The 24,115-nt window shown below is 40.0% G+C and overlaps 2 protein-coding genes across 2 annotated transcripts; one reads left to right on the top strand and one right to left on the bottom strand.

Moving 5' to 3' along the window:
- Positions 1 to 6,300: 6,300 nt before the first annotated feature.
- On the top strand, positions 6,301 to 15,338 carry chmp2ba (charged multivesicular body protein 2Ba). Its single transcript, XM_028394436.1, has 6 exons — positions 6,301 to 6,523; positions 8,982 to 9,073; positions 11,392 to 11,586; positions 12,389 to 12,491; positions 12,764 to 12,870; positions 13,822 to 15,338. The coding sequence occupies exons 1-6, from the start codon at positions 6,490 to 6,492 to the stop codon at positions 13,933 to 13,935; spliced, it is 645 nt and encodes a 214-aa protein (XP_028250237.1). The 5' UTR covers positions 6,301 to 6,489; the 3' UTR covers positions 13,936 to 15,338.
- Positions 15,339 to 17,239: 1,901 nt separating this feature from the next.
- pou1f1 (POU class 1 homeobox 1) lies at positions 17,240 to 23,797 on the bottom strand. Its single transcript, XM_028433698.1, has 7 exons — positions 23,662 to 23,797; positions 22,447 to 22,608; positions 21,837 to 21,935; positions 19,329 to 19,589; positions 19,010 to 19,174; positions 17,563 to 17,623; positions 17,240 to 17,480 (listed from the first exon to the last, which is right to left on the bottom strand). Exons 1-7 carry the CDS (start codon positions 23,795 to 23,797, stop codon positions 17,240 to 17,242), a joined length of 1,125 nt encoding a protein of 374 aa, XP_028289499.1.
- Between the last annotated feature and the right edge of the window lie 318 nt (positions 23,798 to 24,115).

Here is a 24,115-nt window from a genome sequence, read left to right as displayed (position 1 = left end):
CAAGCTGCAGATGCTAAAGTGGGCAGAGTTGTGGATGGAAAAAAATCATACTGTGTTGAAAGCAGGAAAATAATTTTGAGTTTAATTATTTCAGAATCATCAAGCTAAATGCTGGGAGGGGTCTGATTCATATTGCCAATTTGCAGAATTATGAGAATTAGTCTGTGCTCAAAATGATTGGTATTTAAAGGATAGTACTATTTATGTCAAACCAGCAAAGAGACTGATTGCAGAGACCTGTATCTCCATCTAGTGTTCCAACAGAGGAAATCTCCTCCCTCACTATCTTGGCTCAGAAGTGTGTCAGTGGAGCCCTCACAGTGATGCCTAAAGACAGTTCAGGAAGTAATAACTCTTAGATTTTATAGTGGTGTTATACACACTCATATTGCAACAGACAGTTGTACACAAGTTCTTTGACACAGCAGCAGACCTCAAGGGCTTTCCACCACACATCTGGAGCAGCCTGTGTGCCTCCACGGCTCTGCTCCTTAATGAGGCGCAGAGATGGTTATTAGTGGATGTTTCACAGGGGAAGAATGGAGGAAGGGGCAGAAATTAAAGGGGTATTGGAGAATTATTTGTTTTTCCACTCAAAGAATAAGGGGCACCTCCAGTGATTTGGATCTAAAAAATATCACACTGCACACCACTGCAAAACAGGCACCTTTCTGAGGCACATGCAGGGGTTTGGGGGACTCTTAGGAAACTGCAATTGACTCTTTTTATAACATCTTATCAAGCATCAAAACACCCTTTGAGCAAAATGGGCTCTCTGTAAATGATTTTCTGTTTCTGCACACCTGATGAGGCAGGTGTGCGATAATGCTGAGTGCTGTTGATGATGATGTCTCACATTAGGCAGGACTGCAGCATCATGAGTTTTGTGATGTGATATTCCTTTGCCCTAGAGACAGTGTATAGAAACCGCACACCTGCCTGGGCTGGAAGATTGACCTGATGATAATAATGAGCGCGAAGGAGATAAGGTAAAGATGATGGATAAGGCGAACAAATTTAATCCTGAATAAGCCTGAAGAAGACACCACAACCACCAACAGTACCAATATTAGTCCTGGTATACTGTATATGTTTTTAAGAGCAAGTCTATAGAAATGATGAAGATAAGGTGGCCTTGTTTTCTATGGAAGTCAGAATTCTGACTTTATTTTCAGCCTTTTGACTCTTTTGTCAGAAAAAGCCATGAGGTTTTTTTCTCAGCGGCCTTATCCTCTTCCGTAGTTTTCAAAGACTACAGCAGCAGAAGTTTTCTTTTTATTTATCAAACTCTTTCATAACTTTACACATGCTGTGTGTGCGTGCATGTTTGCTGCGGTTTCTGTATCCTAAGACCCCCTTTGAGATGGGGGAGGAGAGGAGAGTAATTAAAGAACCATTAGTGCATCTCCAAGCACAGGGAGTGATGCAATACAAGTAGATTTTTTATTCATTATCAGACGTTCAGAACTGCTTACTGTTTTCACAATAACACACTTGCCTCTCTGTAATTCAGTGTAAGTGAGACACAGAACAAAACTCTGTTCTTTTCCACCATGCAGTGGCACTGCAGCCAAGGGGAAAAAAGCACCACACATTTGTTTCTTCATTATCTCAGTAATCTCATTCAATGAGTTTTCATTTGTTCCTGCAATTTTGCATGTTTTAATGAGACTTTTAATTGCAAAATCTAGACAAAGAGATGTGCTTCCTTCACAGTGTGTGTGTGCCTGCACCCCTACAGTTTTCTGTCACAAAGTGACCAGTGGATTTTGGGTTCAGAGTCAGCATACTGACCTCGCTTAAAAAGCAGTTAATTACTCAGTCCATTCACCAGTTTGTACTGTCTCTGCACATGTAAAGATAATGGGAGCAGCCCGGGCTGCCAGGCAGAAGTTAATGAGATGATGGAGGCTCAAAGGCAGGGTCATGTTGACGGAGGGGAATCCACGTCCACAGATGTGACTTGCTTTTCGAGGGTTACACAGGGAAAATATTTATTTTTTAAATAAAATGGACATGGATTTAAAAGTTGAATAAGAAACTGTACAGGAAATTGGAAAAAATAATGTAGTATTGTTTGGGCAGGACATCTGGGTTTATACGGAGGTTATGTGTGAAATTAAGCAGAGAGGTTTAATTTTGATTTGTGGTTTAAAAGTGTTCTTATCTGTGAGAGTAAAAAGAACATTCTCCAATGTCAATAAAAAGCACCACAAATGTGTAGGCTACATATTCATCTTTTTTACTGCTTAAGGTTCTTAAAGTCTGAGTCCTATTTGTCTCTATATGGACATAAACATCTTTTTAAGCACATCATACTCACATTTCAGGATAAAATATTCAGAATTGAGAACATTCACAAAATGAATTGTAAATAATATAAATATATCCATAAACTACACTTTGGGTATTATGTATGTGATGAATTTACTCTCCTTGTTTTGTCTGTTACCTTCTTTACACAACTTCAAAGACCTCTTCCCTCTTTTTTTTTCCCAGAGTGAAGGACTTGTCCTCTATTGCCCTTCCAGCTGTAATGACTCTAATTCCCTCATGCAAATGGTGTGTCTGAGCCTCGGCCCCTGCTGGGACCACCAGCCCACTTCTTGTGGTCACAGTCTGGCCCCAGGGCGAGAAGGACCATGTATCGGAGAGGGAGAAGAGAGAGGGAGGGGTGAAAGAGGGTTCCGGTTTGATGCATGGAGGGCCTACCCTCAGACAGATTGGCATCCCCAGGCAAGAAAAGGACCTGTGGATAAAATAGGGTGTCATTGAATGGTGTGTGTGTGCCTTACTGACTGCGACATCCAAAATTGGCGCCAGCAGCAGATTTAAACACTAACACTTCACTGTTTGACCTTACTCACAAAACCAGCAGCATGCATCTGGTATGTGTGTATGCATGTGTTCCTTTTGTCTCTGTGTGTGCAGCATCACACCTGCATCCAAGAGCAGTGTGTGTGTGTGTGTGTGTGTGCTCCCTGGGAAACTGGTGGGGAGGCTGGGTTTGGCAATGATGATGAGCAAACACTACAGGGTGAAATAATCTCTTATTACCCACAATTCCCTGATGCTGCGCTGCACCGGTGAGCGTGACTAGATTTGTCCCACGGGCAAAAATGAGTGGAGTCACTCAGTCGATTTATTAGACCATCCTAAACTCCCCTGCCCTCTGCCTCCCCTGCTGCTACCACTCTGCTCTGCCACCCCGTTTCTCTGCTTCACTCCTGCTATCTCTTTCCCATTGTCTCAGCCACCTGCTGTCTTCCATATGTCCTTCGCTTCTCCACCACTTCCAAACTTTTTAATGATTTAAATTGAAAGTAAGTGTTAAAGTGGATTGACCTGATTAGCTAGTATCTTGCTGTTATAATAATAGTCACATATTTTTGCATCTACTTTGTAGTAAAGCTCTTAGAGTAACATAACATAGGAAACTTACAAACACACATGTTTTAGAAGTAGAGTAAGGAACAGAAACTTTCGTCCAAAGTGTCTGAAGTTGCTGCTAGTGATACTCTTGTTTTCCATTTGAAAGCCTGATTTTTAAATTTTGATAATTATAACTGACAGCTGTCTTCCCCATGGCTGTGTAGCCTGCAGAAGTAGACTGAGGGACCATTTAAAGGCTTTTGCAGGTGTTTTGGGTTAATTATGTGATTAGTGTGTGGCACCAGGTGTCTTCAATATTCAACCTTTTCACATTATTCTAATTTTCTGAGATACTGAATCAGCCATTTCACACTATAACACTGCAAAAATCTGCACTATAGCTCCAACCTTCAATGGACTTACACCTGGATGTCCCTGGTTTGGGTCCAACTTCTGACACTGTTTATTTTTGTTACTGTCGCAACTGTCACTGATTAAGATTAGGTGTTAAAAGACAGGTTAAGGTCATATGTTGTTGTGCTGGAAATGGTCACAAAAATGGTCATGAAAAAATGTCAGTCTGCATAAAACAACAATTCTTGAAGAAAAGACACAAATGAAATGCATTTGTTTAAAATTCTGTAATTACAAAAATGAACAGTTTGTGTTATTATGTGGGATGAGAGTGGATCAGGGTGACACACCCCACACTTAACTCCAGCCCATGCTAAAACCTCCTCACTGATGCCTCACTGTCCATCTATTTGATGACCCACTCTTTTCTGTCTGTCTGTATCCTCCTGGTACCACATGTGTCCATGCTCCCTCGCTCTTTTTTTCTCCATCTGGGTATCAGTGAAGCATCCATCTATCAAGAAGGAGAAATCCCACGTCTGCCATCACAGCTCCTTGTCGCTCTGTGTTTGCATACAGACATATTTCAGCCTACAGTTACATGTCGGGGTAGGAATACCCCATATATTCATATCTTGTATAAATCTTATTATTATTCAGGATTTATGGCAAAATATAGGGATGAAAAACACAGTCTGCAGAGGCCTCGGGGAGATCTGTGCAAATTCTATTGCAAATGACAAAACATAAAAAATAATGGAAACCTTGATTCTGCTGATAAATGGATACAGAATTTTATCTTCTACTGTAAAAATGAAACATCACTGAGTCAGGACTTTCTGTTTTGTTGAAGTTATTTAAGGCTTTCAGGTTGTCATGGTTGAAGGTAGAAGGAAGGAAGCTCTTGGAATTGTTAGGACACACTGATGTTCTGGATCTCCATGAATGGGTTTATCTGTGAAGAGCAGAAAAACACAGTAGTTACTAGACTGCAGCAACTCCACAGTCATCGAGAGAGGTTTCGTGTGATTTGTTCAATGATACCTTAAAGCTGAAAAGCTTGATGTGCTTTATGGCTGCAACTCCCACTGATTGTGCAGAGATCTCATTTCACACATGAACGTCTCTTTCGGCTATATGTGTCCACACACACTGTACCTAGTGCCTTAACATTGCATGTCTACTTGCCCTGGGCTAGATCACAGAGCTGAGGAAGAGAACAGGTAGATAGATAGATATAGAGACAGCATAGGGAGAAAGTGAAACCAAAAACTGGGCCTGACGTTTAAAGATAATTATTTAAGTACAAGAATAAAGATATGGCTATATGACCCAAAGATATTCCTCAGTAAAAGCCTCCAGTTACATGGTACAGGTCAATATACCTGTCAGAGATAGAAAATCTCAAGTTCGATCCAAAAGAATTGATTTACAGGTTCCTACTGTAGCAACAAAGAAGGGGACAGATAAAGACTTAGTACCAGCAGGCCCTCTGGGTGCTTGGGGCTAGATTTATCACCACTTGTGCTCTCTCATGATGAGGCCGTTTAGTGGGGGTCCCTGTAGTCCTTTGCTGATTAGCGCCAAACATCTTCCCTAATAACCTTAACAAGAACAACGCCTCAGGACGACATGCCATTGCACAGGCAACTGCGCACGCCGCACACACACACACACACACACACACACACACACACCTCCTTGGAGATAAAGGAAAGAGCTGAGGGCTACCCATCCTCCTCTCCTTCTCCTCAAAGTCACCCCTCTCCTCAGCTCCAGCCATAACTTGGCATTTCTCACTATTTCTGGGATGAGACCCCACCTCCCACCTCCTCCTCTACCTCTCACCACCACTACCCCCACCACAGACACAAAATTGAGTTGGTTATGGTTCAAGAGTCCCACCACCCCATGTAAAGTTGCTCTCAGCATCAATATCAGATAAGACAATACGAATACATGAATACTAACGAGAATGGGCGGATTTTCAATGGTCTGGGAATATTGAGGCAAGGAATGAAACCAAGATAAGAAATTATGATTCTGTAGGGATCATTTTACAGTATAAGACTCTTTTGTTTCACCTTTTTGTATATAGCTACCATTAAGAAGACCGGATTCGTAGACCATGTTTTAAATCCGATTTAAGACAGAAAGGAAAATTAAAACTACTTAAAATATTAATAATTATTCAATGTGAAGTAACGCATCCATGGATCAATACAGATGAATGACTTTATACTTGTTAAGCGCTTTCACTGAAAAATAAAGTTTCTTTGTTGCAATTTAACGTTGAATTATCAATGCCTGTGCCTTTATGTTGCATTTACGTATGATATGGAAATTAAACAGATTTACCGCAAAACGATCCAAAACAACAGACTGCGTTTGTTTTGCTACTTTGGGTTACTGCAGAAATGTAGTCCCCAAAGTAAAAAGGTTTTAAATTAGCTGTTGTCATTTATATCCTATTCATCTGCGCCAATAAATGTACCTTTTTAATGTTTCTTCTCCGATAGACCAGTGTTCTTGTCACGGTGAGGCATTTTACAAAGTACAGTGAAAGCAGCATGAGAGTCCCGCCGTGACGTAACATGGAGCGTTTGACTCGGTTGAGGGAGGAACTCCGGCACCAGAAAAACCAGGAAACAGACGCAGCTAAACTGACGGCTTGACTGTAAATCTGCGGCAGAACGACTGGAATTAAATATTAGATTTGTACAGGATTAATATATTAGTATTTACATCGATCCAGAGCTGAACATGGCTTCCCTCTTTAAGAAAAAGACTGTAGACGGTAAGTTGTTCTGTGTAAAAAGCTAGCTAACTTGTTTTTAGCTCGGTGAATAGCTGGTCTTACTGCTGGTCTTAGGTTAAATTAGCTCTTCTCTGTTAACTTGTTTTACCTGTTCTGACACTAGCTGAGTCACTAGTCACGTTACAGACTAAATCGAGCTAGTAAACGCTGCCAAACTCAATATAGCTTAGCTAACTATGCTATTTTTGTGTGTAGCTGGATTACATGTTACATGTTGATCAAGAGGATACTTTGGGTTTGTAGCTACCTTTGTAATTCTGCAGTAAGTGTGTGCCTGTGGTGCTAAATCAGAGCAAAGGTACAGAGCAGAAGCGGCGAGTGTAAGCCTCAGTAATCATAAACTGTTTGCCAGACTGTCATAAATATAATGTAAGGGCATAGATCTCTGTGTATTAGTTCAGATTATTTAAAGTGTTCTCCTTCAGCTCCGTCTCAGATTACAACAGAATTGTTCTGCTGTAAAGAGTTTATGCTGTGAACTCTCAGATCTATGAGGGCTATTCATTTAGGTTGTTAAAGTATGACATCATTGTCATGCTGTGGTAGTTGTTCATTTAGTAACGTACAGATGTCAAAATCCTTAAAAGCCTTCAAAATTAGTTTGAAAATATTTTTGTCCGGGTTTGATAATCAGCCCTTTAAAGTCAAAATGGAAAATCAGCACTTTTAGCAAAAAGTATGACTCCACTACTTAAATTGTAATAATACTGACTCCCAGTACTGGATTTTTGGAGAGTAGGCAGAAAGTTATTTTTATAAAGAATTGTATTAACACATTAAAGCTGAATTTGTAGAGTTTAAAAATAGGCTGTTTTGGTTAAGGCAGATCTGTTCACAGCACTGCTCATCTACTCCTCCTATCATTGTCATTCCGGTTTCACTCTTTCAACCATTTGCACACTGTACTTACTGCGCTGCGGATCCTCCACTCAAGGCACAGTCATGTCTTCTCAGCTGTGACCTTTAGTAGTCCACAGGATCAGAGTTTGTCTCATGCCTCCCGCTCTGGACACAGTATTTTCATCGTTACCCTGGGTCGGGTAGGTGCGTTAGTTTGTGGTTATTTGGTAAATTAGGGAGGGGGGGCTTGGATCACACATATTTGTAGGACGATATCCCTCCCACTTCGAGACGTTGGCGGCACGTCACCATATACGTATACATGCAGAGAGATCTTACAAGTGGTCAAGAGCCCTGACGTATTTTGTCAACATTTCAGAAGATATAACCTCTTTTTGTAAACTTGTACATTTTTGTAAACTCATATTTTCAATTATATATAAGCTTAGATAAAGTAAGCAGGACCACTTTTAAAGATGTGTGCAAACTCCTAACCAACCTCTCAATATTTCTGTAACTGTACACATCTATTGTACATTTGTCCAGCCTTGATCATTCCCTTTTTCACTTAGAATCTGAATTAAATTATATACCAATTTGAGAGAAATCTGTGAACTATGTTTAGGTCCCCAGTGTTTATGCATGTGTTGCACTGATAACTTGGGTCATCTCTCACTGGTGGAATGTGTGAGCTGTCATACACGGTCTCACATGATGGTAATGTTTGTGCCTTAGCTGGTGCTGATACAATATTGGTGTGAGCCATGCACTTCCACATTTTTCATACCATTCATTCTCAATGTGCTGCAGACTCCTCTGGTATTTCACAAGAATCTGGGCTGACACTCTATTAGGGCACTGGCTACATGTTTTATATTTCGTCTGCTGCTGACACAGACCCTTACTTAAATGCAGTGACGGCAAACATATTATTTAGTTTTTTGAAACTAAAATTATGAATTAACATTATGAATTTATTGACAAAAGCAGCTGTTGCATATCTAAAGAATATAAGGAAACATGTGAATCATCACAAGGTGGCCCACTGTTGAACCTAATAAAGGACAACTAGCAACTAACTAATCGAGTGACCCACTCTATGACTGAGCCACAGCCTCCCAGCTGATGCCAAATGTTATAATTGCTTTTTTGGGTGCGAGTCCAGTGGTTGCAAAAGACAAGGAAAAGTTGAGTGATTATGATCTCAACCTCTGATGTGAACTTTGACTTTTTCAATGAATGATGCCCATTTTGTAAATGATGTTCCTATTTAGAGTAAAAAAGATGATTAATTAAGGGTACTCTTTAGAGGTGGCTACCTTCAGATTGACAATACCGAAATGTTTTAGGGGCTCATTCAGATCCATCGCTTTCACCTGTCATTCAAATATAGTAATTTCAGAATTAAGATGATAGCTAAAATGTAAAAATAATGATGTTATGGTAGCCCCATCCAGCTCTCTAAATAAAAATAACATGACTTTTTTTAAATGACATTTCAGAGAGCATATATGGCATGGGATGTCATAAATATTTCAGGGTGTTGTAAATATGCTTATATTTTTTAAGTAAGGCCTTTTTGTGTCACTCTCCAAAGACATAATCAAGGAACAGTCTAAGGAGCTGCGTGGCACTCAGAGACAGATCACCAGGGACAGAGCAGCGCTGGAGAAACAGGAAAAGCAAATGGTAAGAGTGCACGCACGCACGCACACACGCACACACGCATACGTACAAAAAGTATGGTATCTGTCGATTTCTACATATTGCATCAAAGCTTTATTGGATCCCTCCTGCTTCCTTTAGACACACACACACACACACACACACACACACACACACATTCACAGCCCCCAATAAATATTACATTCACTTCCTACACTCTGGGATTAAGCCTGATTGGCTAATGGATCTAAATGAATAGACAAAAATGATCGGGTGTAATAGATTTGCTTCAGGCAAGTGAGTCTACTCTCGCACACGATCAGGCTATATTCACAGTCGTTCTCTGAAACATGAAAGACTGTGTCCTCTCCCCTTAGTTGTATTAAGTAAATATCATACAGGACATAATTACCTCCCTCAGGAACCACATTTTGTTCAGGTCTCACTAATTAGTCTACTTTTTAAGCTTTGTTGCACATTCTGGAAAAAAGATACTTTAGTGAAGAATTTTAATGACCTATATTTGCAGTTTAGCACCATAATGGCGGTCTGTTTTGCCCAACATGCTCATTTTCAGTACCAGTACAAACCAGATAACAATGGCACAGGGTACCACGTACACAGGTACAGGGTGATCACAATATCGTTCCTTTTCTGTGGGGTTCTATACGGTTTAATAAATTACAAAGATAAGAGCTGGGCTTAGCTTTCTTTAGCCACACAGTGCCCACTGGTGGTTCTTATCAAGCTGCACAATCATAGCCCTTACTAATATATTGAGTTTTTTTCAGCTAAAGCCTAAATGAGAATGCAGTTTTTTTATGTCTAAGAGAGAACTACCTATCCATCATTGTTCTCCTCCTCCTCAGTCTATTCCTGACAGGGCAATAAAAAAAGACATCAGAATCTTGGCATCAGCCACTCTTCTCATCTCTGTCTTATCTGCATTAATTTAAAGAAATTAAAGAAGAAGAAAGAGGCTGAAGAGGCAATCAAACTATTGTTCTTCAGCCTCTTTCTGAGCCTTTATCAAACTTGCACTTTCTTCAGGAAATGCCCTTTTCTAGTACATGTTTAATTCTTTACATGACACACTTTGTTTTCATTGTTTTCAAGGCATGCATTTTTTTCCATTTTTTGGTGATGATTTGATTGGTTTTCAGTTAGACATATGCAGACTGAAGCTGTTGCATCTGTTGTGTAGTTCTGTATGTCTCTTTGTTAGGGAGACACAAGCCTAAGTGAGAAAAGCATATTGATTTTTACGCTATGAATCATAAATAATTGATTGGTTTTTCCTTAAGAGGATGCTTTTGGCTCACTAGAAATAAACAAGATATTTCCAATGCTCAGGGACCTGGCTAGTTTACTGTAACCTGGAGGCCTGCTCTGGTCTCTTGGGATGCTCGCTTGCAGGATCCCTGCAGCTATCAGTGTGTTGTCTGATGTTTACCTAAGCTAAAATTCTTGTATTTGCTTGGCAGCGAGTAACACTTGACCTGGATGATTATGTTTATCATGTCTGTATTTCTAAATATAATGGTCTCTCTGGGGCTCCGTGTTTGTTTATCAATACAAAAATATATGCATGCATAGCTAACTGTATGTGTGTAAGGAGAAGATATTGAAAACTGATAACCTGTTAGGTGGACAGAAAATATTACATGAGATGTATGGAAAAAGAAGTGGAAGTGGTCTGTGTTAAAAATAGAATTGCTTCTGACTGGAGACAGATGTCTAAAAAGATCCGTCTTTGTCCTAGAACTCAGTGAGGTTTTTGTCATGGTTTAGCATATCATTGCTAAACGAGGTAGAAAATTATTCGCACTTCCCAAATATTACTTTTCAGCTAATCTGAAGGATTTTTAATGGGGTCGTCCTAATCCTTTGTGTTTCAAAATCAATAGGCATTTCCATGGGAGGATTAACTCTCAATATAACACTTATTTGTACTGTTATGCAGATGACATGGAAATCCAGAACAAGCTAGCACATTCATTTACCTCACTGGAATAGTTCCACATATCTGTAGTATGTCAATGTGGGAATTTGGTGAAATGAGCTGTTGCCCCTCTGCTTTTAGGCACTACTGTGTCAAATGGGGCATGAATGCAGCGCTTAAAGGTATTACTGTATATGCCATAAAGACTTATTAGGGCTTATTAGGTTGATATTCTGACGATATCCCCCCTCCTAGTGTGCACCCTCAAGCAGTACACTAGCAGAGCATAGACAAACATGTACACTACGTGTGTACAAAAAGCATTTATATCCATTTAGAGTCTTGTAAGTGTCAGGCTATTACAATTTGTGCTTACGCTATTTCGTCTTACCTCATCCAGGAGGCAGAGATCAAGAAAATGGCGAAGAGTGGTAACCGGGAGGCATGTAAGATTCTAGCCAAGCAGCTGGTCCAGCTGAGGAAGCAGAAGAACCGGACCTATGCTGTTAGCTCTAAGGTCACCTCCATGTCTACTCAGACAAAGGTCATGAACTCTCAAATGAAGATGGCCGGTGCCATGTCGACCACCGCAAAGGTGAGGAAACCTCAGCCCAGCCGTTCACTTTACATATTATTATTATTATTACAATGCCAACTAGAAAACAAAGTAGAGCATCGCACCAAAGTCACAGTACACACTGTGTAATATGTGTGATAGCTGTTAGACATCTGTTATTTCCCTGTCATTCAAATTAGTAAACTACTTTCAGTGTTTACACAATATCAATATTTCAATGTTGTGAATAAAGTATTAATGTGAGATCTGTTCATGTCACAAACCGTGTCTCACTGCATTGTTGTTAATGGTGTGTGAAAGATAGTAATTGCCCAGGAGCAATATGCTGTAGAAAGACAAACTTGACAAACCACAGACAGGTCAAATATAATTACGCTTCAAATTAATGGAGTGTGATAAGGTGCATTTGAGGCTGTGACTGGTGATAATGTATGTGTCTCTTGTTGTATACACAAAATACATATACACATGTACTTTCACTAAGGTAATGTTGGAGCGTTATAAATTAAATTGTGCAGCGTGTGTCTCCCATAATACTTAGACATAAGAGCATCATTTGAAGGTGTAGAAACAAAAAGAAAGTAGGCCATGTTTATGCTGATCTTTCACAGGAAGGAAGGAAATGCATAATTCATGAGAAAGAGAGAGTGTGTTTTTGGACTACTATAAGCTTCATGTCTTAATGCATGCAGAGCAAATCTTGTAGGCCTGTTTCAGCCCAACTTATCTCCTTGTGGGTCAAGGACCTCTGCCTGCAGAATAGGATGTCTTTTTTCTAAATTGTTGGATGACTTGTCTGATCATCTTTTTATGCCTGTAGACAATGCAAGCAGTGAATAAAAAGATGGATCCACAAAAGACTCTGAAGACAATGCAGGACTTCCAGAAGGAGAACATGAAGATGGGGATGACTGAGGATATGAGTAAGGATACATAGTGCACAAACACCTCTTCTCTTTACAGGCTTACCAAAACCAGATTTGCCAGGGTGTATGGGGAGACTGTGAAGATTGTCATGTGTGTTGTGGTCTGTTCTTTAAAGTGTGGTTACAGGAAGCATATTTATCAGCCTAAATGCAAAACAGCACATTCTTTCCAAAATCTGTCCTGCTCTGCTCTGAAGTCCAAACTCATGACTTAAAATCATTTTTTGAACTTTTCTGTCCTTATCTCCTTCCTGCCTGTTTTTCCTCAGTCAATGACACGTTGGATGAGATTTTCGATGAGTCTGGAGATGAAGAGGAATCCCAGGACATTGTCAACCAGGTTCTGGATGAGATTGGCATTGAGATCTCGGGAAAGGTAAGAAAGTTCAAAATGAGAACGAGACTACCTCCTCTGTCTTCTAATAGAAAACACTTGAAGCCTGTGTGCACTGCTGAAGTCAAAAAAACCATTTGGTTTTCATTTTATAGATGCAAGTAGTCGTAAGGGAATACACAGCCCGTAGCAAGATAAGGACTAAGTGCTCCACATGGCATTTTCTCAGCTGTTAAAATGCATTCCAGCTGCCACATGGTGGGGCTAGCCTTCAGCTCTTCACTCACTAGTTCCTTGGAACTAGCAGGATGTGTGTCTGGCTCCCCCTGGGGGGCTCCATGAATTATTACCCCTCACTACACAAGACGGACTCACAAATTGTCCATTAAACAAGCACACAGCTGGAGAGAGTAAACAGGCGTTTCAATAAAAATCCTATTTTAATGATTGCATATTAAATCTTAATGAAAGACACTGCACATAAGTCCATAAGTGCTCTTTTATCATGTGAGATTCTTAGAAAAGCAATAAATACCTAAAGACAAAAAGACCCATACATTATGGTAGACGAGCAAAAAAGATAATGCTCATGTTCGCTGGAATTAGTCTCTGCTGAGGATGCAAATGGCTTCAGTTTTTGGTGGTTTGAACATCTATATAAGTCAATAATGCCATGAGTTGGGGAGGATTACTGATGGTGGAAAGTATGTGTCACATCCTTTAGTATCAAATCTCGGTTCACACTTAAAGTGATATTAAGTATATTATTTTACCACTTAATATTTTAAGTGGAATAGATTTGAAACAGTTAATGGTTTTTCAGTAAAACAGAACATAATTAAAATAGGCGAAGTCTGTCAGTAGGCAGCTGTGAATGGCAGTCAGGTTTACAACGAGCACAAAGCTCTGTAAGTGTGTCTGTGCTTCTCTGTGTTGTGAGTATGAAGTGAGGGGGCCTGCTAATGGAATTTTTCTGCCAATGTGTGTTTCCAGATGGTTAGAGCTCCAGCTGCAGGAAAGAGTGTCCCTGGCGCCGCCTCTTCCAAACAAGACACCATCTCTGATGACGAGATTGAGAGACAGCTCCGAGCACTGGGAGTGGACTAGTTGTTTTCTTCTGTTCACGCTATAAACCAGTGCAACATGAATACTGACTATTTTCTGACTATATTGACTTAATCATTCTGGTTTAGTCACAGCTCAGATGCTACAACAAAACATCTGCATTCAAAGGCATGCAGACAGACAGATGCACAGGTATCCCCACATTCTTCTGCGGTTTGCCTCAGATCAGGAGGGCAAAATATTGGATCTATTTATATGAAAAGTATATTTATTACAACACTGGACAGGCCTACAACTCGGCTTAACCTAAAGCTCCACCTTGCTCTGTTGTTTATTATCCATCTGTCTTTCTAAGGGCTACAAGTGTATATGCGATGTTGGAATTGGCTTTTCCCTTCTGATGTTTTTGTTGGTCTTGAATGAATCCTATAATCTGTCAGCGTTTCATGACTGAGAATGGCTTTTTCTGGCGGGTGGTAATGAATAAAACATGGTGATTAAAATGAGTTTTGAGGTTGTAAGCAGATTTAGCATTTATTCCACTGTCTTTGTTGCTGTTGGTACATTTGAAAGCTGACTAACTGTCCCTGTTAATGATGTCTTTGGACAAGTTTTATGGGTAAAGATGTCCAGGTCACAGCAACTTAATCATGCAAACAAGAGGGAGAAAATGCACAAACTGGTAACTCACTGTATAATCACTAGCAAGCTAAATAATTACCACGTTTGATCAAGATCTTTTAAGGGCCATAAATTAGGCTATTGCTGAAGTTGTAATGTTGAAGTTGTACAAACAATACCCAACACAAACTAGGACTAATGAGAGACTGGCATATGACAGAGTTTTGATCTTCTGAGTAATCAAATGGGTGTTTCTGGTTTGATGTGTGATTTACAGTGATTGCAGGAAGGCGCTCAGGTCCTGCAGTCCCTCTTCTGTTTCAGCTGCTGTGCAGTTACTCTCATTTGTTATTTTTAAGCTGCCTCACTAAAAATACACACACAACAGTAGACTAACAATGATGGAAGCGCTAAAAATGACACTGTGATTGAAGGCGTGTTTTCTCTTCTCTGGGCCTGAAGCTGATGGTGATTTGTTAATGTCAGCCATCTTCAGGCTTCATAAGAGTGAGCTCATAGGCATGTTGTCCACACTGGCCTTTTCCTTACATAATGATTCATATTGCCAAAAGATTGAGATCTTGCATGTGTCTTGACATGTACAATTCATGATTCTTTGCATTTTTATAGATCATCCATTCCTCTACTTTATACCAAACTGGTGATTGTGAGCAGAATGTTTGAACAGCTGTTTCCATTGCTAGGACATCTCCACACATTATAAAGGTGTATGCATACTAATTTTTGTTTCGTTTTAGTCATTGTAAAGTGACTCTGTGAAGGGTTTATGGCTTTTATAAGGAATAAAGTTTCTTCAGGTACTATTTCATGTGGTTTTACTTTGGGCCATACAGCCTTTGTTCCTTCAGTGACATTACATGTACATTTTTTACTACCATCCCTGGCAGCTATTGTTTTCTATATTTTCATGTAAGTGGCAGACTCCTGCTCAATTATTTTTTAAATCATCACAACAGGCATCGAGTGTGCACACATTTCCACAAAGTGGGATTGTCTCTGCCCCTCAGTGCTCCTCAATCTGCAATCAAATTACAAAATACAAATGATATTTGTTGTAATGGACATATAAAGTGCCCTTAATGTGCACGTAAAGTAATTGAATAGAGGTTACTACACAAATGTTAAAGAGAACACATAATAAGCTGTATTTTAGCATGCTAGTTCAATGTGTAGTGGAGAGGATAAAGCATGTAAACTGACAGAGGGGTTCTTCAACGAGGAGGATGCTTATGCTCAGACTTACCAACAATACATGGGGTACCCCTGTATGACATGCATGTTAATTCAATAAGTCCAAAGCTGAGGAACACATACAAAGAGCAAGTTTAACATTTAAAATGTCTTAAAACAGCTGTATTAAAGGTGTGAGGCTGGCAGAACACTCCTTTGTGTAGCTTATCTTAAGCATGCCATACTTGCCTTCAGGAATGAGACAGCAGCTATTACCCCCGAGGCCTCTACAGCTACACAGCCACACATTATCAGAATGGAAACTGCTTGTTTCTGAATTCAGAGTTTGTGTGGCCTTATTTATGAATCCCCAGTGACACATCTCTCCTACTGTATATGTATGTATTCATACAATAATGTGCATGCACTACAGTAGGAATGAGAGACAAGACATGCTGTATTCGTAAAACAAAGTTTACTACTTTAATGATTTAAGCTTATTTCAGTAACTGGAAACTGAGAGGGAATCACTTCATATTTATATTTACAGTCAAGTCGAATACATACAGCATCTTGGATGTTTTCTTTTCATTTTCTAGCTCTTCCACTGCACATGTGCAATTTCACTTATAATAAATATATAATATAAAGTCCAGATTTTGTTAGAGAAGTTTCTGTTTTCTCTTTGTATTCAGACACTTCACATCAGTCATCCCAACCAGGTCAGAGCTAATGTTGTTCTTTGTCAAGGCAGCAATGGCACAACATCAACAAATATGAAAGATTAACTCGAGTTTACATGACAAATAGCAAGACTATGTATTCATTTGCTGAACAAAAAGTTTGGCATATACCTGCTGTCAGACCATAAATCAAAGAGTTTTGACACAGTAAAGTAGATCGACGCAATATATTAGCTCTCAAATAAATAGGTCGTGAAACTTTAAATATATTACAGATTTGTCAACATAAATTAAAACATTTTTCACAAGACAGAGACAAGTAATTAAAAAGCACACACAGAGGAGACGGCTTTAGCCACTAATACACAAACACTATAACCAAAAGGAGACATAAATACAGAACCCTTCATTTCACCAACAGTAAAATCTTTCCTTTCATGTGTAAACAGAGGATTGAGAAAAGAATGGTGCTGCTAATGTGTGTTTACAGAGAGGCACAGAGCTGCACTCTGCTGCTGATGGATTCAATTTGATCCGTGTGGTTAAGGTACGCACAGTATGCATACACTAAACAAGTCGGTATGTTTAAATGTCAGGACTGGCGTGTGCGGGTATTAATACGTCTTATATATACTGCAGAGAAGTAAATAAGAAAAATAGAATAAACAAACATGTAATAATGGGTTTCAGTGCAAATGATGCTATATAGCTGCTGCTTACAGTGACTATAGATTCTATAACCTTGCATTGGAACAAAATTCTCTGGAATAACTGCAGTCAGACATTTCATTGACACATCTTCACCAGCCTCAGTCAGGACAGAGCTGAATGGAAAGCTCTCCGTGTGAAGCTTACATCAGTACTCTTTGTGATTTACTCATCTGTGCGATGCAGTTTGGGTTGATTTTGGTCAAACAGGATGTGAGGTTGAGGCTCGTTTTAACCCGTTTCTCTCTCTGGCGCCTGTTGCAGAACCAGACTCTGACCACCTCTTTCTCCAGATGCAGGCCTTTGGCGATGCGGGCTATTTCCTGAGAGGATGGTTTACTTTTTTCCACAAAGCTGCGCTCCAGGACCTCCTTAGCTCCCAGACTGCAAGAGAAAGGAGACAGGAATCTCAAAATGAAATGTATTGAAGGACATGTTGTGTTTGATTGATCGTTACAGTACACACCTGATAGTTGTTCTCCTTTTTCTCTTCCGCTCATTCATTCCTATTTTATCACTGTACAAGGCTGCAAAAAGTTATACAAAGTTATTTTGTAAGGTAATTTTAGCACCACATGTTAGCTCATGTCTGAACCTTGGACTGCGCACATTAATCATCATGATTTCCTTATAATCGTTGACAAAAATGTCAGTGCAACACATTTTTTTTCAGGTTTTGACTTGGAAGGCATCACAAGTTAGTGTCCTATAGAATGCATGCTGTTATGTTATGTTACCTGCACAGTATGCAGATTGCGACCTCTCTATTAGAACCTCTCCTTGCTCAGTAATGAAACCATAGACAATACATAACTATGGATTAAGTATCTATGTAACTATGGCGTGTCTGTGCTGTCATTAGGGCCATTTTAAGTCTCTGTGCAGCCATATTTGCAGCATCACAGTCCACAGCTTACACTCCAAATACAGGTAAACAGGTGGAGTGTGGAGCTGAGGCAGGTAGGCCGTCCTGAAGAAGGCAGCTTGGGTAAAATTAGTGCTTAAAAAATTCGCCTGTACAGCTGTCATAAAAAGGGATACACCCTGGACAGGTCACCAGTCCACCACAGGACAACATACACACAACAGCCATTCACACTCACACCTACAGGCAATTTAGAGTCACAAATTAACCTTAAAGGTCAGGTAGGAGATTTCATTCTGATGCACTTTTTGTGTTTACTGTGTGTTTACTTTTGAAATCTGGCTGACTCTCACCGAGTTTTCAAAATCTCTTACCCTACCTTTAACATGCACTACTTTAGATTGTGGGAGGAAGCCAGAGAAGGTACGGGGAGAATGTGTAGACTCCACACAGAAAGGCCCCAGTCAGAATGGAACCAGGAACCTTCTTGGGATGAGGGGACAGTGCTAAGCGCAGCACCACCGTGCTGCCCCTCAGTGGAAATCAAAACCCATCTGTAAATATGTATTTGTGCTGTAAAGTTAACCATTTTGACATGGGAGTCTATGTGGATTAACGCACTTTTGGAGCCAGTCCCTAAAGGCTGCAGGGTGAACTGCAATTTTTAATGTATGGGCTTCATGTCTCGGCCTTGGAGGTTATTGGTCGGGGCCCTCTACAGAGACAGTGTTAGCTTTTGAGAAGAGGATCTACTCCATATGTGAATATGAAGGGCTCATTCTAAGTTAAAACAATCTCTGCTCTCCTAAATGTTGCACACTGCTTCTTTAAAGGCAAACAGGTTAGGTAGACATGCATTATGTGATAGTTGGGTAGGAATAAAGAAAAGACAGTGACACAAAAAATTGAACACTGTCAATAAAGTTGATGTACAAGCCACTATTATGGCTTTGAATTCATGCAAGAAGTGTTGGTCTTCCCTTACAGAAATGACAGATAAGTGCTCTGAATGGGGGCTGATGGAGTGGAGCGTATGCATGTGACTCACCACCAGCCAGCTCAGCTTCGTCAAGCCATTTAGCCAGAATGGCCTTGAGTTTGCAAGCGTTTTTAAAGCTCAGCTGCAAATTTTCAAAGCGGCAGATTGTGGTCTGGCTGAACTCGGAGCCGTGCACTGCAGCAAGAGCCTCGCCTACATTAGTCTGAGTGTAGCCTGCAGGTCAAAATGAAGCAGAAATAGAAATACTTTAGAAAATGAACACACACTCAGAGAAAGAGCCAGGTAGGTGCAACAACAAGAAAAAAATATTCATGGTGTATTACTGCAGGTGCAGGTGGACAGTGGCATAACTTAAAGTCTCACACACCGAGTTTAATCCTCCGTATTTTGAAGTCATTAGCAAACATTTCTAGATCTCTGATCTGTGGAGAATCCATGGCAGGAGCATCTTCTGGCTCTCGTATGTTCTTTCTTGTGGCCTCAGGTTTCATCTCTCCACTGGGGCCCCCGGGGGCCTCGTCAGTTGAGAGGAGTGCCGAGGGCAGTGAGGAGAAACTGTGGCTTAGTGCACATGAACCACTGCTTAGACCATGATCTGGAAACTTGTACAAGCAAGGAGTAAGCGACCCTGCAGAGACAGAGAGGGCCAAAAGAGAGGGAACATGTTGGAATGTGACAAACAAAAACCGTTTCACTGAAAGCACAGACTTGCAGCCGCTTGTTTGTGTTTCACTTCCCCACACAGCAACATCCAGCTCCCAGCTGCCATCACCAGATTCAGACAGGCCTGGTCACCGCAGAGCAGGCTGGTTGTTGGATGTTGTGTATTATGATGCACTTCTCCATGATGCGACATTGAAACACAGTGGTAACTGCTCAGCATGCTAACTTCATTTCTGCTACTCACTACACAGGTGTCACTGATGCCTCAGATGTCCGCACATCCTGTTAATGAAGAATTGTTTCTTTAATCTTTGTAGTCAAACAGAGGGTGCTGCCATTTCAACATCTACATACAGAGAGCCATGGTCTGCTGTGTTTGTAGATTTTTCTTGTGTGGAATAGTTTTAAGTTTTTAAGACGTGCTAACACCTTAGTCACTTCCATTTACTGATAAAATCCGTGAAATGAGTCTGAAACTGCTTTTATGTGAACTCAAATATGTCTTCAGGAAATTCTTTCCTCTGGCCTTTAACACATTATACTCCGGTTAAACAAAGGCTTTCCACAGAACACTGTCATCCTTGGCAACAAAACTAACTTCCTTTTTTACACACGGTCTTGCTTCGACAAAAGTAAACACTGCATGACCATCTGAAAACAGATGTACACTGCTCTTGTTAAGGTTTTCATTATTTTTACTTTGAAAACAACAAATGTTGACAAGATTCTTTCTACAGAGAATAATCTATATATTATATTAATCATATAATTATTATTATTATTTATTTATCTAATATATAATTCACCCATGAACAAAAGCCAAACATATGCAAGAGTGTCTGTCATATCGCATCATATTCATCATATTAGATATAAGGCATTACCACATCTGTAACTCTTCATTCTCAGTCATAGACATTATCTTCTGAGTCAGTGTTGCTGGAAGGTTATCAACACAATACCCCCCTCTTGTGTTAGTGAACTGTATTACAAAACCACTGAGGACGATTTTATAAATCCAGTATTAGGTTGTAATTGGGCCTTTATTAGCTTGATTCCTAAATCTATTATAATCTATATATAAAATCTATTTTCATGCTAGTGTTTAAAAAGCCTTGTACTTATATTTATGGACTTTTTCCTTCTTTAGTTTTTGTGTTGTTGGACTCTTATAGATTCTGTTTATACACTCCATTTTTAATATTTGGTCAATTAGTGAGTGCAGGTCAGACACAGAGGCTCAGCTATAATCAACGCTGATGTGGCTTCATGCATTTTTTAGCAGGACTCATTGGCTCATTCCACTTGACTGCTGTTTCCCTCTTACTTAAAATGATCATAACATATAGTCTGCTCACCTTTGGAACAGGATGACTCCAGCTGAGTCATGGTCTCAGGAGTGCAGACCTAACCTCACTGACGATTCCAGCAGCAAACAGCAGTTTTTAAGTGCTACAGAAAGACAGTGGGTAGCCAGGCACCATTGATACAATTTTTTAAAGGATTGTTCCCTTCTCACCTCAGCTCTCATAACTACAGAGCTCTGTTTAATGATATTAACGCTGTAATGTAATATCATAAACTCTAAAAACATGTCTCAACAATCTTATTTGAAGTAAAACAGCGTCCTTCTCAGATACAGTTCCTATTTCTTTTTCTATCCACACAGAAAACTCCTCCTTCAGTCTGATTACTTGGAGGAAATCAGATCAATACACCAGATCACCGCCTGGTAATAAAAGAGGAACCCTGCTTCATTTAATCCTACTGCATATGAGCATGGCCTTTGACACGGAGGATGATTGAGGTTTTAAAGCGGGGGTCGATGTGTGTCTAATTAGTGTGTTTTTAGGTTTTAAAAACAATCATAAAAAATCATCAAAATCATTTTATTGCTTCTTTTATCTGCAAATAATCAACTTGTGATCACAGCTATATTTGATTCTTTTCTGTATACTTTCTTTATTCTACAAAGAAAATCTTTCAATATTGAATCTGCTTCAGACGTTCATTTGTAACACTTCATTATATAATAACTCAGCACGATATTGACCGTCTGTTTTTGAAAAAAGGTATAAAATGAATCTTTTTTGTACCACTCCTTCTCCAAGGAGGAGAACAAACACATTTTCTGCTCAATTTACTGGTTTTAACAGCAGGTCCGGAAAGAACATCTTTAGTTGTGTGCATGTCTGAGAGTGTGCATCTTTACCTTGCAATGGGTTTGCGCCACTCACCATGTTAGGGTGAGGGACGCCACAGGTCTGTAGGATGCGGGTCTGAGAAATGCTGGCAGAGAGCATCTCCTGCGCTAGAGACACAGAGAAGAAACGTACAATATGTGAAGTCATATTTCTTTATATTATTATTATTATATTATTTTATGTTTCATTTTTTTAAATCTTAAAAGCCTAAAAGATGTCAGGTTAACAGAGGAACTTTCAATGGATCACTTCTCCTGAGGATGCTGGACTGTCACTATGTTTTTATGACTTAATACAGATTTGGAGAAAATTAAGGGAGAATTCAGCTCAAATACCATTTTGTCATAGAAAGTGTTCTTTTTGGACCCCAGTATGTCCAAAATCCTGCTTCCAGCCATGTATGAGAAGTTTAAACATAATACAACATAATATATTTAAAATGAAACATATGTCACCTCTTTGTAAATCCACCTGTATTTTCTATCCTACACTGAGGGCTTCATCTTTATTATGCAGTGTGTAGCCTGATGCCCACACATGAATAAAACTGAACAACTTACTGAGATCTGTGGATTGAAATTTCATTTCAAAATAGCAAAGTAACTTCCTTTCACTCACCTGCCATCATGCCATAGGTGGCCTGCGGGTTGCTGTAGTGACAGGGGGTGACTGGGTAATGTAAGCTTTGGGGGGTGTTGCCAAGAGCATTGCTGAGGGAGGAAGTGGACAGGTGCATGTGGGACCGCTTGGAGGTCTGACCCAGGGACAGCCCGGACGATACTGATGGAGACATATAGAGGATGATTGGGTCTGAACCTAATATCTGACACACAGTTTTTAAACCAGTTTATATTTGCTTAAAGCATGAGATACAGTCACATCTGTAAACTGAAATAAGCCCTGATTCTTTGAATTACTACTAACACCAGGAGGTGCATGCTGTCACACACACACACACACACACACTGGTTTACCTTAGTGATCAAAAATATGATACACACAAAGTAAGTGCACTTACTAAAGAAATGAGAAAGTCTGAAACCAGTCAGGAACATGGAGGTAGCAGCAAAGCTGTGCTTTGATGATGACTCCAGATGCTATTGTTAATGCTCTCTTTTGCAAATCATATTTAAATAATTTAAATACAGTATCCCCTGCTAATTGCGTAATTATTCATGTATTCCTCTTGTTATGCAGTTTGGTGTTCACTCCGAGCAATAATGAATGCTTAGTGGTATTGTTACAATCCACTCTAAGTTGGCACAGTACTACCGATGATGCTGACAGGCATGGACAGATTTTGCCTATTTTATTTGACTATTATGTCAAGCCAGGGGTTATGTTGTTACAGCACAACCATGACCTTAAAATACATCAATTAAAGTCATGTCAGAGTGAAAAAATACGTTTACTCGGCTTTGGATCCAATATCTAATGTTCTTTATTATAAACTGTAACAATCAGCCGACACTAACTCACAGGAAGTTTTATTCATGTCTTGGTAAAGACCTTGGGGAGTTTGTCAAAGTGATAACAGCAATTTTCCACTGAGTAGAGACAGCTGGGCCGAACGAGCTGATTAGATTCATTCACATAATTTAGATTGGATTTGAATATTTTTTTCCCAATTCATCCACCCAACTGCAGGAGGCAACACCATTGTGCCCTGATAATGGCATCTATTCAGTAGAGAAGAACCTGTAGCCTGACGTGTAGGTGGATCAAATCAGAGCAGATAAAACAATGAGCTGTGATTTTTTCTCTTTCTTTCTCTATTTCTTCTTCCAACACAAAGAAATAAAAAAACATTTAACATGACAAAGAACATTTTACCTGCAGAGACCATGGTGTGAGTATGGGAGGTGGTTGGAAGGCAGTCACTGGTGGGGCCGTGGTGCATAAGGATAGGTAAAGGTGAGTCTCCTGACAGCGAGGTGAAAGAGTCTGCACCGAATGCCTGGCACGCCATGTTTTTTACTCTGCCTCTTGGATGGTCCTAATGGTGCCCTGATGTGGCTCAACAAGGCTCAGCAAGGTTCTTGCCTCCACTTACCCTCTCTGGCTTTATTTAGTCCTGTCTCCCATGGTTGCTTTGCTCGTCTCTAGTCTTTCCCTCTTGAATCTTACTCTGTCTGCTGTTCTTGTCTTCCTCTGCTGTGCCTTGTCTTGCTGAGTCTTCTTTCACCAGGTGTCGTCTTCTTGTCTCTCGGGCTTAGTGAGCTGTACCTCTCCGTGCTGTCACTTGAGAATATGCAGGTAGAAAGCTAGGATAGGTGACTTATTCTCA

The sequence above is a fragment of the Parambassis ranga genome, chromosome 21 (assembly GCF_900634625.1).
Source record: "Parambassis ranga chromosome 21, fParRan2.1, whole genome shotgun sequence".
NCBI classification, from domain to species: domain Eukaryota; kingdom Metazoa; phylum Chordata; class Actinopteri; family Ambassidae; genus Parambassis; species Parambassis ranga.
This window is presented reverse-complemented; position numbering and strand designations above follow the sequence as displayed.